This window comes from Phymastichus coffea, unplaced genomic scaffold (assembly GCF_024137745.1).
Source record: "Phymastichus coffea isolate CEN01 unplaced genomic scaffold, Cenicafe_Pcof_1.1 PCOF00097, whole genome shotgun sequence".
In the NCBI taxonomy this organism is placed as follows: Eukaryota; Metazoa; Arthropoda; class Insecta; order Hymenoptera; family Eulophidae; genus Phymastichus; species Phymastichus coffea.
Window position 1 is genome coordinate 574,484 of NW_026706908.1, and position 12,263 is coordinate 586,746.

A 12,263-nucleotide genomic window follows, 5' to 3' on the forward strand; every position below is an offset into this window, starting at 1 on the left:
ATCAATATTTTCTTTTCGAATTTGAAATTTTTTGAAAAAAAGAATGCTTCGAGTGTTCTCTCTCGTGCAGGTCGCAGCTGTTTACGTTACGTTGTGATTTTTTAAATGAATAACGCAATTTTACAAAAAGAAAAGTAAAATACCACTTGCTATCTCTGGAAGGTTTGTAACTCCTTCGAATAATCCGTATTCGAAACTGGAGTAGTTTTAAACGTAAAGTGCGAACTAATTAGTTGAAAAGTTTCAGCTTCATTTCCGTACTTAAAGCCTTTCGTTTTGCACGACTTTACGAAAATTGCAGTCGAAGCGTGTGCGGCGGTCGGTTAGCTGCTGCTGCTGCTGCTGCTGGTGCTATACGAAAAATTACGCGCCCGAAATAATTAGTTTAACGGTAACAAAGAGGCCACCGTCCCAGAGAATTAGAGCGCGCAGCAGTGCGTCGGCGAAAAAGTGAGTGAAGCGCTCGCGCGCGCCAAGAGTGAAATTTTAATTGGCTTCCCTCCGGCGAAAAACCTATTAGATCCGAGCGCGCGCGACTACTCTAATTACAGGGTTTGTTTTATAAAGATAAAACGAATTATATTGATGGGAATCGGACTTTTCGAAAAACAATTTAACCACTCTATCAATGAGAAAAAGTCGTCTTTCTAAGAAGGAAATTTCATTTTCGGTTTCAACTTTACGCTGACTCCGCTATTATACTTACTTCGCTGGGTTTTCTGATAAAAGAATCGGCATCCTAGAAAAAGATGAGGTTCTTTCCATCTGCGTGGAAAGCTCCGAAAAGCTCAAAGTATAATTAATAAAAATATGCGTCTTTTGCCCACCACCGACAAAGACGAAAAGGAGACGGAGAGTGAGAGGGAGAGAGAGCAGGGAAAAAAGGCTTCTGGTGGATCTGTATCTTTGGCCTTTGAACTTTGACTTGGTGTGGCCTAGTTACAAGAAGTGTACAAACGAAATTTCGTCTGAAACAGCGCGCGCGACCCAAATCTCTCGTCCAATTTGAAAGATCCATCGAAGGAGAAAGAAGAACTTAAAAAGACGAAGGAATAAAAAGAGAAATGTACGTAGATGCATGCAGCGGCTTCAGATTTTCTGATACATAGGTGAGAGAGCGTAAGGTAGTTTGCGACCACTGATGGAGTGCGCGGTCATGTAAAATTCATGCTCAAGTACTACTGCTACTACACTACGTATGTTGCTACTAGTCGACGTTGCCATATACTACGTGAGGTGTATTTCTTGAACGTACGTACGTACGGGCGTCCGTTCGTTTTATAACGGAGGTAGCAAGAATCGTCGTTAAACATTGATTATTACATATATTCTTTCGCTTTCACTCGTGTGTTAACTCTTTCTTCCAGTCGCACAACTAATATACTAAATTAATTCCCAAGCTAACGTAGCACTCATCGGCTTTTGGTAATTTTATGAACAGCATAAAGAATAACTGCACCGCAGAGATGTATTTTTGCCAGTCAAAAGCTTGTAAATTGAAAAAAAAGTTACGCATTTCTTATTGACGGTCGTTATATTGGATCTGCCATCGATATATTGTTTGTAGCTCGAACACCAGTATTTAGTGTACACGATTGCCTTTCATCGCTAACTAATTAGATTCGCAAAAATATATTTTACTCGCATATATAATTATTCAACGATAATAAGTTAATCATCCTAGCGTTCAAATCATTATGTATCTGAAGGAAGTAAATACGTGGCCGAATAAATCGACTGCTGATAATAAGACTGAAAGGATTAATTAATTCTTTTTTTCTCATCGAGTGGTAGTTAAAAATATAGAGTTGTTCATAACAGCTGTGACGGTCAGCGAAATAACAATTAACTATCTATCGAATTGCATACTCGGTAATGAAAAGGATGCCAATAGTAGAGTTTATACATACCTAAATTAAATAAAACGGTTTCAATTATACAATCTTTGAATATCAATAGCGAAAATAGAAAGATAAGAGCTTTACTCGAGAACTAAAATATCTAACCGCCGGAGGAGAATGGAAGTTGAAATTATTGAAAATAGTCGGTATACCAGTCCAATTTTAACGAGGCAAAATCAAGTGACGTACGAAGGCAGTCCGCAATTTCTCTCTCTCTCTCTCTCTCTCTCTCTCTCTCTCTCTCTCTCTCTCTCTCTCTCTCTTTCGTCCGCAATGTGATATTCAGGAGAAAGCCCGTCAGGTCAACGAGCAGCACGACTAGAACTCGAAAATGCATATCATCTGAACGGAAGCCTAATGGAGAGGGCCATTCGTCTCACGGCGAAATAGAGATGCTATTAGGAGACACGCTGGCCTTCGCAGACCTCTGAATATAATTTTGCTAACTCCGTTTATTAGACTCGCTTGCTCATAGTTTCGTTGAGTTTGGGTTAGCACAAGTTTCACGCGTGTACATGTTTTGAATTTTCAGTTGCGTTTGCAAGAATAGCGAAATATTAAGTATGCCAAAGATTGTCCGACGATCGGATGGAACATCGCAAATTCTTTTTCGCGTGCGGGTAAAATCGTTCAGTACTCGGCAAGCGATAAAATAACTCTGAAGTACCCCCTCGTGAAGAAGAGAAATTCTTATCGGTGTGTGTCTGCAAAACGAGGAAGCCGAAAAACCACGTCGCCATAGCTCACATAGTGTGTCGTTACAAAAGACAGTTGTTGCGTGGGAGAACGCGGGCGTGCGAAAGAGAAACTCTCTCTCTCCCCCTCTCTTTTTTCGTGCCACAAATCGCCGAAAACGTGTGGGGAAATCCACGAAGGCATGTAACGGATATATATATATATATATATATATATATATATATATATGTGTGTGTGTGTAAGAATTCATTGCTGCGTGGAAAGGAGGTTTCAGGCGACTTGAATATCTCGAATATTTTTCCCTCGTTGAAAAAGCGAATACAGAGCGTCGCGAGCTCGCGAAAAGAAAAAAAAACGTCCTCGTCATTGGAGCATTGAACATTTGAAATTGCTGGTATGTCGTGCACCACCATCGATCTGGATGGCTGAATTTTTCCTTGGATATCAATTATTTATTGGACGATTTCCAATTTCACGTTATTGCTCGATGTGCCTTTTTTTTATTTCTTATTCTTCGCGTCATGAAGAGCGTAACGGTGTTTGAAATATTATTAGGCGAATGATTTATTTCTCGTGAATAGTAATTTTACAAAAAGTATCTTTTACGTTTATAATTAAAAGCTAGCTTTTTAGTTAGCAGGAATTATTTTCAATAAAATATTTGAAAAGTTATTTTACGTATTTGTATGTGCGAATTCATGTGAAATATTTCCTCGTAAGTGACTTAACAAAAGAAAAAATTCATTTATAAGAACACTTATATTGGAAAATATTTACTTGACAGTTATATTTCGGAAAAACGTATCAACGAAAATGCCTTTGACAGGATTTCATGGAAAAGAAAGAGTAGAGAAAATGAAACCTTCACTGATGGAAAATGAAATGGATTCAATATGTTTCATTCTTATTTTGGAAATATTTTTCAACTAGCCTGGCAAATCTTTTCTGCAAACTCTATCAAAGTGTACTTTATATCGGTTTTAAATGTACATCATACAAAATACATTCTTCGAAAGTAGTAAAAGTCAACCTTTGATCATCCAAGAGACAGAAACTGACTTTGGCGATTGCTCTTAGTAGTCTTGGAATATAATTTATAAATCCAAGTCTTTCATGCCATAAAGCACGAATCATACTTTCGCCCGAGTAGTTAAGCTCCGCGTTCGACCAAGCGTGAGTCGTAAAAATCTCATCGACTAAATACGTAAAAGAGAAAAAGGTAATAGTGCACGCAAAATTTGACGAAGCACGAGAGACGACGTTTCATTGCAGATAAGCTCCCAGCCGTTGGCAAATCAATGCGCACGTATGCCTTTCTGTGTCTCCTTTGCGAAAAATGTTTTTCGATTCGTTTGAGCGTATTTTTCCCTCGACTGAATATCGAACACGCGCTCTGACTCTTTGTATGCGTCTAGACGAGCGTTCGCACGCGGGTGCATGCAGCCGTTTCACGCTCGGATGGGTAATTGATTTCCGCAAGGACAATACCCGATGATTTGTGCCTTTTTTAGCCTCAAAGCTAATTAGTTGTACGCCCACCTGCGTGGTTTCGATGATCATGCTTTGTTAATTTATCACGTCGACCAATAGGAAATATCAGCCGACTGATAAATTTTATGAGGATTGTTCTTATTTTTTTAATATTTCTACTAATTCTTGCATGTGATCTGAGCCACGCGATTAATTTTTGTGTTTATGATGCAGTGCAACCATATGCACATTGTTCGTCCACATTTGTAGAGAGCCGTGTAGTCGCATTGTTTGTACTGTTTCGATTGTCAATTCACCAGATTAAATGCCATTATATAGAGCGTTCAATGACTAATGGAAGACACTGTTTCAAAATTAAGTGAAAAAAAGCACCTATCATAGGTTTGTGTTGTAATGAACGCATATCCGTGGATATTACTCATTATATTCTTGAGAACAAATCTTAGTAGTCAAAATTATTATTCGAAAAAGATTAAAGAAAAACGATACCATGTCAAGTCGTCGAAATGTACACGTGTTTGCATGGATAGTAGCCATTGTCTTCTTGAAACAGAATGTCGCAGTATTTAGGATCAGTAGTTGATATCAATATTCGGTCCGACACAAACTAAATAACAAATACAAAAACAGTCTTGATTAGCAAGATCTCTCATGTGCAACAAGCTTATTTATACCAGACTAAAGAGATGATCACTCCACTCGATGATATCTATTTTGCAAATGCATCTGCCGACAAGGTAGGCAGGCATCGAAAAACAAATCAAGCAATCTTGTAACAAGCAGAATACGATCAAAGGCCGCGCGCGTGGCGGGACATCGAACGCGTTGCGATCGGCCATCGAACAACTTGGAAGGGGCCCGAAAGCCAACTTTGCTACGGTTGGCAAAGGAATGCTTTAGCTTTCGCACGCGCAAGCTTGACAAAGGCGACGAGGGAAAGAAAATAGGTATGCGCTGCGGGCTTACGCTCGGATCCCTTGGTGTCTTGCGATCGCGCTCTCCTCTTTGCCGCTCCTGATCCAGTTGCGCGAAACGTTATAGGCCGTGGCTTTACTCTGCCAATGTTAATTGATTTTTGAGAGAGTCGTTTAACTTACTGACTGCGATTATCACGACCCTCATAAAGTTTCAATCACCTCGTAAACTTGTCGATCGTGATTTAATATTAACTCTCGGGCTCGCATAATATACATGTATATGAGTGTTTCATGACCACGGAACATAGTTTCCTACAATTTTGTGGTTTTCAGGGCATTTTTTTATGACGTCGTTCGTGGAATCTTGACATTACTATGTGAATTGCGTAATTTCATAAATCGGAAGTACAATACTTTTACGCTCATCAAATATTATTTTCATTTCACAGCGGATACATTTTTATATTTCTTTAAAATTTCAGAAGCCAATATCTTCAAAAAGAACAACCAGCAAGAATTTTAATGTAACGGTAATCTGGTGAAGTTACTTCGTTCGTAAATTAAAAAAGGTGCCCCACATGTTGACGTTGTTAACAGACATTCATTACACTCTGAAATATCGCTTTGAGGGTATTTTGACAGAAGTATATTTTACTCCAATACAAAGTGCAATTGTCGTTATCTAATTATTTTCAAAAAATTAGTAGTCAAAAGCTACTCTGTATTTTCAATAAATTGACAAGTAACAAAATTTAATAAAAACAGTTTTATTATTTGACGTATTTTGTCATGCATGTATGATAGGTAATATAGGTAATATTGATAGAAAACGAGTGAAAAACACCAATAGCACTCTGCTCTATAACTCTATCGGAAATTGTCTCTTTTATTTTCTCTCCCCTTGCATACAGTTAAAAGTTAACTAATATCGAGATTCACCGTAACACAGCAAAAACCGATAACCATCTTCAATAATTAACGAAAGTAACGAGAAAAAAAAAGAAGTAGAATGCAGTCGTTCATTTTGTTTTTGTTTGTTACAGCAGAGAAAATAGGCTGCTACAGCTCGATAGGAAGTCTAATCGCATGGGGGAAAAATGGCGCTGTTGGCGCTGCTCCTCGGGCTCATCCTCAATTGCCCAGCTGGTGAGTTCTATTACATTAGATCACATGTCAATTACAGAGACACTCACGCATACGCACTCACAACAATACTCATTTCACATATCGCACATAGACGCATGGAATAGGATTTTTGTTTCGAGATGATATATTGATCGCGTGAGATCGCTTGTTTTCCACCCGACGAGTCGCTCGTTTGTACACCGACCCGACAGGCTTGTTTTTCTGTGAATCGATGATTCATCGTCTACTATTGTTGCGTTTTTGCTGTTTGGATAGCAAAAACTCTCTCTTATTTTTTCATCTCGCCTTTCGCTGTGCATTTGTTCGATGTCAAACTACAAGAAGGGCTCTCGAGGAAGCAGTTTTATTTTTCTGTACACGAGAGGACACTTCGAGATCAAATGCAAGAGATGCGTTGGACGTCAGAAGAAGTAAATATATTGTTCATTCAATTATTTTGTTAGCAAATACTTTTCCATACGGTGCATCTTTGGCTAGCCGCATCTTCGATCATTGCAATCGCAAAAACAGATAAATGCTCAAAGCGTACTCCAACGACGTTCGTCGTTATCCGTTTAATTGCAATTAAGAAACTAATTTTCCTAGTTTGAAGGGATTACGTGTCTACGCGCGATCAATAAGGACAAAGGGATTATCCCAATTAACTATGTACACGTAATTCATGCGCAGAATGTAACTGTACTAGCATGCGAAACACATTTTTAGCTTGAATATTTATGGCTTTCGGATTGAATCCGTCATTATTTTCTGATCGGTCGAGGAGATGGCGGACATCGCTGTCAAAGAAAGACGTCTAGTTTCTTGGTCAAATAGAGAAATGATGGTTATACGGTTGTACGTCGACGACAATGCTGACGTGTCAATTCCCGATGAGCGCCTCTCGAACTATACGATAAAAATAAGCTTTTGTCAATCGTAGAGTTATTGGTTCTCGCATATCAATGTTTTCGTCATTTCATTAGATATATATAATATCCATGATCTTGTTTCAGTTAACTTTCTGAGAATTTGATTTCCCAAGTTGTTCTTGATCGAACCTCAAATATCAATTGTGAAGTAAGTGTTGGGCACTTCACGATAGCATACATAAACTTGATTCCATTACCAAGAAAGTTCGCGCAGCTTTGGCCGTCCTAAGCAGAAAGTTGAAATGCAAAAAAAACGTCGTCGTCGCTTCGCTCTGGGGTTCCGGGTATACGTGTGAGCTCAAAGAGACTTCTGATGCGCGAAAAATAAATGATCTTTCTCGGATATCGAGTATTTACCACGAGGAGGGGGGTGAAAGAAATCGTCTGGCCGAGAGTCCATTGGATTATTGATTTTAGCATTTTATAATAATTATTTCACTGTTTTATCGTACTCTTCGTATCAGTCCATGATGATTAATATTGCTTACACTGTGTTTCAATCAATTTCTCATTACGTTGAAATTTTGGTACATTGAATGTCATTAGCGAGTTCTGCTATTGGCTTATTCTTGACATAAGTTAATAGAAAAACTGTTCTATTTATTGAATGCAATCGAATATGACATGTAATTACCAAAATTAATGAGCTAGTTCAATCAAACAAATTCACCAACGCGCCAATAATTATCATTAAAATATATTTTTTTTAAATAATTATTTACAAAGATAAATGCATTGTAATTTACTTCGTTAAAAAACTTTTACATATTAAACTAGGGAAAAATATTAATGTAGTATTATATAATTAAAAAGATCAGCATTTTCAGGTCAGACTATAGAAAAAACAGTTTTCTTTCTACTAACGTTGATGAATTTTCAACACACAGTCGTGTGTACCATTTAAAATTCCACTTGCAGTTTTCTTTACATGCACCGATTTTCATTTTCGCCCGTTCTATTCTTTCTATGCCGCACAAGGCTGGCCATTAAATTTTAATAACTTTCCTTTTTAGGCTTTTTCAAAGCTGATATTGTACTCAGATAAATTAAAAATGTGCACTATGCTACAGACAGCCGAATGTTCGTTTCCTTCTTTATTATTCTCATTCCATGTACCCGCGACTTTGTTTCAAAAAATGTTCCATCCATTCCGGACTTACTTTTTTCTGGTAAATAAAAGGTACCGAGTATTCTTTACAGAGTTCGACAATGAAATTTGAAAAGAGACCGAACTTGCACACGAATGCATCAGTTAATTATATTAAAAGTGGAAAAAGCGGCGACAAAAATTTTTCACCATCACCCATCACAGTGAAAAAAATTACGTGGAATTACATGTAACAAGTCAATAAAAGATTTTTGTTAATCCAAAAAGTATTTTCAGAGTAATTCAATTAACTGTATCGACATGCGATCGCACTATATATAGATAAAACCAACAGCAATGCTCTCAATTAAACTTTTCTTCATAAACTTTTTTCCGGCATAGCAGTCGCTGGCACTGTTCGCCAAATTATTTAGGCATCCACGCACCCAACAGTCGAAGAGTAATTTCGCGCGCACGATCTACTATAGTTTCGCCGCCTCGTTTTTTAATTAAAAAAAGCCAAAGGGACGCGAAAACAATTGCGCATCACCACGCTACCTCACTTTTTAATTTTCTATTTACTCTCACGGCAGATTTTCTCTTTTTTTCGCGTATGCGTTGTCTCTGCGCAGTGGCGATGGAAAAGGAAAACGTATGCGCTCTACTTTCCCACATATACACGCAAAATTTCCCCGAGGTGCTCCCAGCCCTATGATTTACGCTTCACTAAATTCTTTATGAAATATATATGCGTGTATAAAAGGGTAGAACTGGTGCAATCTCGTAAACGTCGTTCCGGTGTGTCCGAATAAACTGGCGGCGCGAGGGCTATCGTCGGGAATTCCGCGGCTGCAGACTCGGATATAGATTTTTTTTCGTTTTTTTTTATTTCACATAGTACAGGTGTGTGGATTCCCGCGGATTATTTTTGTGGTTTATATGCGAGAGGGGGGCGAGGATGAGAGATCGAGACAGAAGTGTATATTTGAAATATAGATATTGTATGTGTGCTGCAAATAGAATATCAAAAACACTAGCCTTTTTTATGAGTTTTAAGTGCTTTTTCTAACAATGAAATATTAAATCCATTTGTATTCCTTCTAATTGAAAGTCGATTTTTATTTTCACTATTTTTAATTCAAGTGAAAATTTTCTCGATAAGGACTTTTAGTTATTTTTCATAAAATAATTTCGTCTAATTTTGTCTTGAATATGGCGTATATTACGACTAATATTTTCGAAAATTTTTGGAAGTTAAAATGTTAAAAACTACCGTGTGCCCATTAAATTTCTATAGAAAACTTTGACTAAGTCAAAATATAATCTAAAATCATTTTGTAAAAGTAAAAAGTAATCAACAAACTTTATGAGTCATTTAATTAATCAGTTATTCAAATGAAATAACAATTACAAGTAGCGGGACAATCAAGTTCATGCATACGTATATCAAATGTTAAATTACAAGCGTTGAAATGCAATGTCTGTCGGTATATTGGAGTTGGAACTATATGTGCGCGCACGACACCTACATCTACACATGCATGTATAACGCTTGTTTAGGTGTGTGTTGCTCAAAGTTTTGGTCGTTATGCTGTTCTCTTGATTTGATCATGCCCGAACTAAATGAAGTTTGATGATCTGCCCCCCTCCCCCTCACCTCTCGTTTGGGGCTTCTCTCTACTTTAATAACATTGAATCGATTTTAACTTCCGGATGCACAGTAAATCACCGATACTGTATTAATCGATGCTGAATAATTATACATATTTTATTTTTGATAAAGTCAAAAAATATTTAAAATTTTCGATTGGTGCTATTATTATCATTCAAGAGAGAAATAAATTACATTATTTTGTGATCAATGTCATATTATCTCAGGTATACGTTATTGATTAAATATTTGTACGAAATCTCGATTTATAATAACCGTAAATATTTCAATCCAAACGTTATAATTCAAACGTTAAATATTTCAGTAAACGATAATGCATTCCCACTGCATCCACTGGCATTACATTGGCTATGGAAATAAATATATGTACAACATTAGATATATTTATACAAGCAAACGTGCAGTGATGATTAAGGCGAAAAGCAAAATAACTTTTGCTGTACGAATACTGTCGATATCTTGCAGGGTTAATGAACATGGTATAATGAGTACGAAAGAGCGTCAAAGAGGCTCGAAACAACATGCAGCACGCAAAAACCACAGGCTAAATACCCAGCACCATTATGCTTCCCTTCAGGCAGAGCGAGCGCGCTCAAGCTCGCTGCTTCCTCTTTTTCTCCTTCTCGACGGCATACCGCGGAAATTTTATCAACATCATTATGTTTAAAGCGAACGCAAACACTTCGCTCTCTCTCTCCTTCCATTTTAATAAGGCGTTCTTTTCTGGGCGTCACGTCACCCATCACAGTGGTCGAGCACCATAATGTAAACCGCTTTTTCTCGGCGCGCTTGTATTGAAGAATATTCGCGTAAAAAAAGGGTCCTCGAGTATCCTTCACGAAAAGTCCTTTTCTCAAGGATGCAAACAGTGCTGTACTTGACGTCTTCTATTCCTCCATTCAGACAGATTTCGCAGCGCTTTTGACGGCTAACCTTTGAGCGCTACTAGGCACAGTGCTTGATCGTTTTTATTGAGGTTTGTATTCTTCTCCAAAGCTCCAGGTTTTTTTCGTGTGGATGAGTCATAGTATTTTGACTAGTTGAAAGGGATTAATCAGTTTAACTCTTTTCACGACTCTCAAAACGTTTCTGTATTTTGCTCTAACTTACTTGTTTTTATGGTTATTTATTCTGTTTTTTTTTCTCTCATTACTTTTAAATGCAATACATTTTAATAATTCCTTTGATATTCTATTTCATTTGATTTAACTAGAAGTCTGTAAAGTCTTTTTGCATTCTTTACTATTATTCTCTTTGTGCATTAGCATCCGAAATTACTATTATTTCGAAACAATGTGTAGATACTTTTTGCAATGCCAGTGTGGAATTTTATTTTGAATACAGTTGGATTTTTAATAAATAAAAATTTTTAATAAATAAAAATCGAAAGTGTGCTTTTAATATGTTTATTTCGTTCTAAAAAAAAGCCTTAATTTAGCCATGCGCAGAGAATTTTCCTGTTTGACACAATTTCCGACTTTTATATTTAGTTGTTGGATTTAATTTCATTATTCTCATTTTTAATTATTTTTAATGTAATACTTTACCTAAATTAACGAGAAGCTTTTAAAATTGTCTTTCCGTGCTGTTTGTTATTTTTTCATTATTTCATTATTTTCATGGTTATGCATATCACCATCTGGTATTTTTATAATTTTCAAGTTCTTGTTTAAGCTGGATATAAATAATTATTATTGTAATAAAAGTGTAACATTTTATTTTGCCAACTGTTATAGCTGCCGTGCAATGACTATAATAATTTTTTTGTAAAAAATGAAAAAAGTATTGTTTTAGATATTTAATATTCCTTCGTAATTCCTATTTTCATAATTTAAAGGTATTTTCATAATTTTAAAGTTATCTTGCTTAAATTAGGTGTATAGCATATTTTTTATAAGAGCGTGGTTTTCTAGATGGTTTACTATAGGTTGTCTAAATTACATATTTTGCTATATTGTAAAGTGACTATGTTGTTGCCTTATATTGTGTGTAAAGTGTTTCATCATATTGCTTATTTGAATTATTATTACTGAATTAGGCAAGTATTTGAAAATGATTGAATGTAATAATAAATTGAAGAGATTTCGTTTTTTAATTTTGTTCTGACAACGAAATTTTAATAACAGAGAAAAAAGAACTTATTTCACCCTTTGGATACAGCAAGGCCAGAACAATTCCTTTAGTAGAAACACTAGCAAGCGTTCAACGATCCATTCCAATCGTAGCTGTCGTGGATCGTCTTGTGCAAGTATTTTTCTTCGTGTTTATCGTTCGACAGTTTCATATCAAGACGACGATATCATGTAGCAATGTTCATATCGCAGAACTTCAGCATCGCCAATGATCAAACGAAAATGTCCTTCGTACTACAGAAAAAAATCACAAAGCATCTAAACATTTGTTCAAATCATTATGTATTAATTTACATGTGCAATTATTTATTTA

At 36.5% G+C, this 12,263-nt stretch overlaps 1 protein-coding gene across 4 annotated transcripts in view; it reads left to right on the plus strand.

Annotated features, from left to right (window-relative positions):
• Positions 1 to 12,263, plus strand: part of LOC131669837 (lachesin-like) — a 126,538-nt gene that overhangs the window by 48,582 nt on the left and 65,693 nt on the right. For 2 of the 4 annotated variants that reach the window (XM_058945005.1, XM_058945006.1), the window contains one exon: positions 6,049 to 6,151. In XM_058945005.1, the coding sequence (XP_058800988.1) occupies positions 6,103 to 6,151 (49 nt within the window). In that variant the 5' untranslated portion in view covers positions 6,049 to 6,102. The remainder of the gene's footprint in view (positions 1 to 6,048; positions 6,152 to 12,263) is intronic. The other 2 variants (XM_058945007.1, XM_058945008.1) reach the window with 1 other exon arrangement.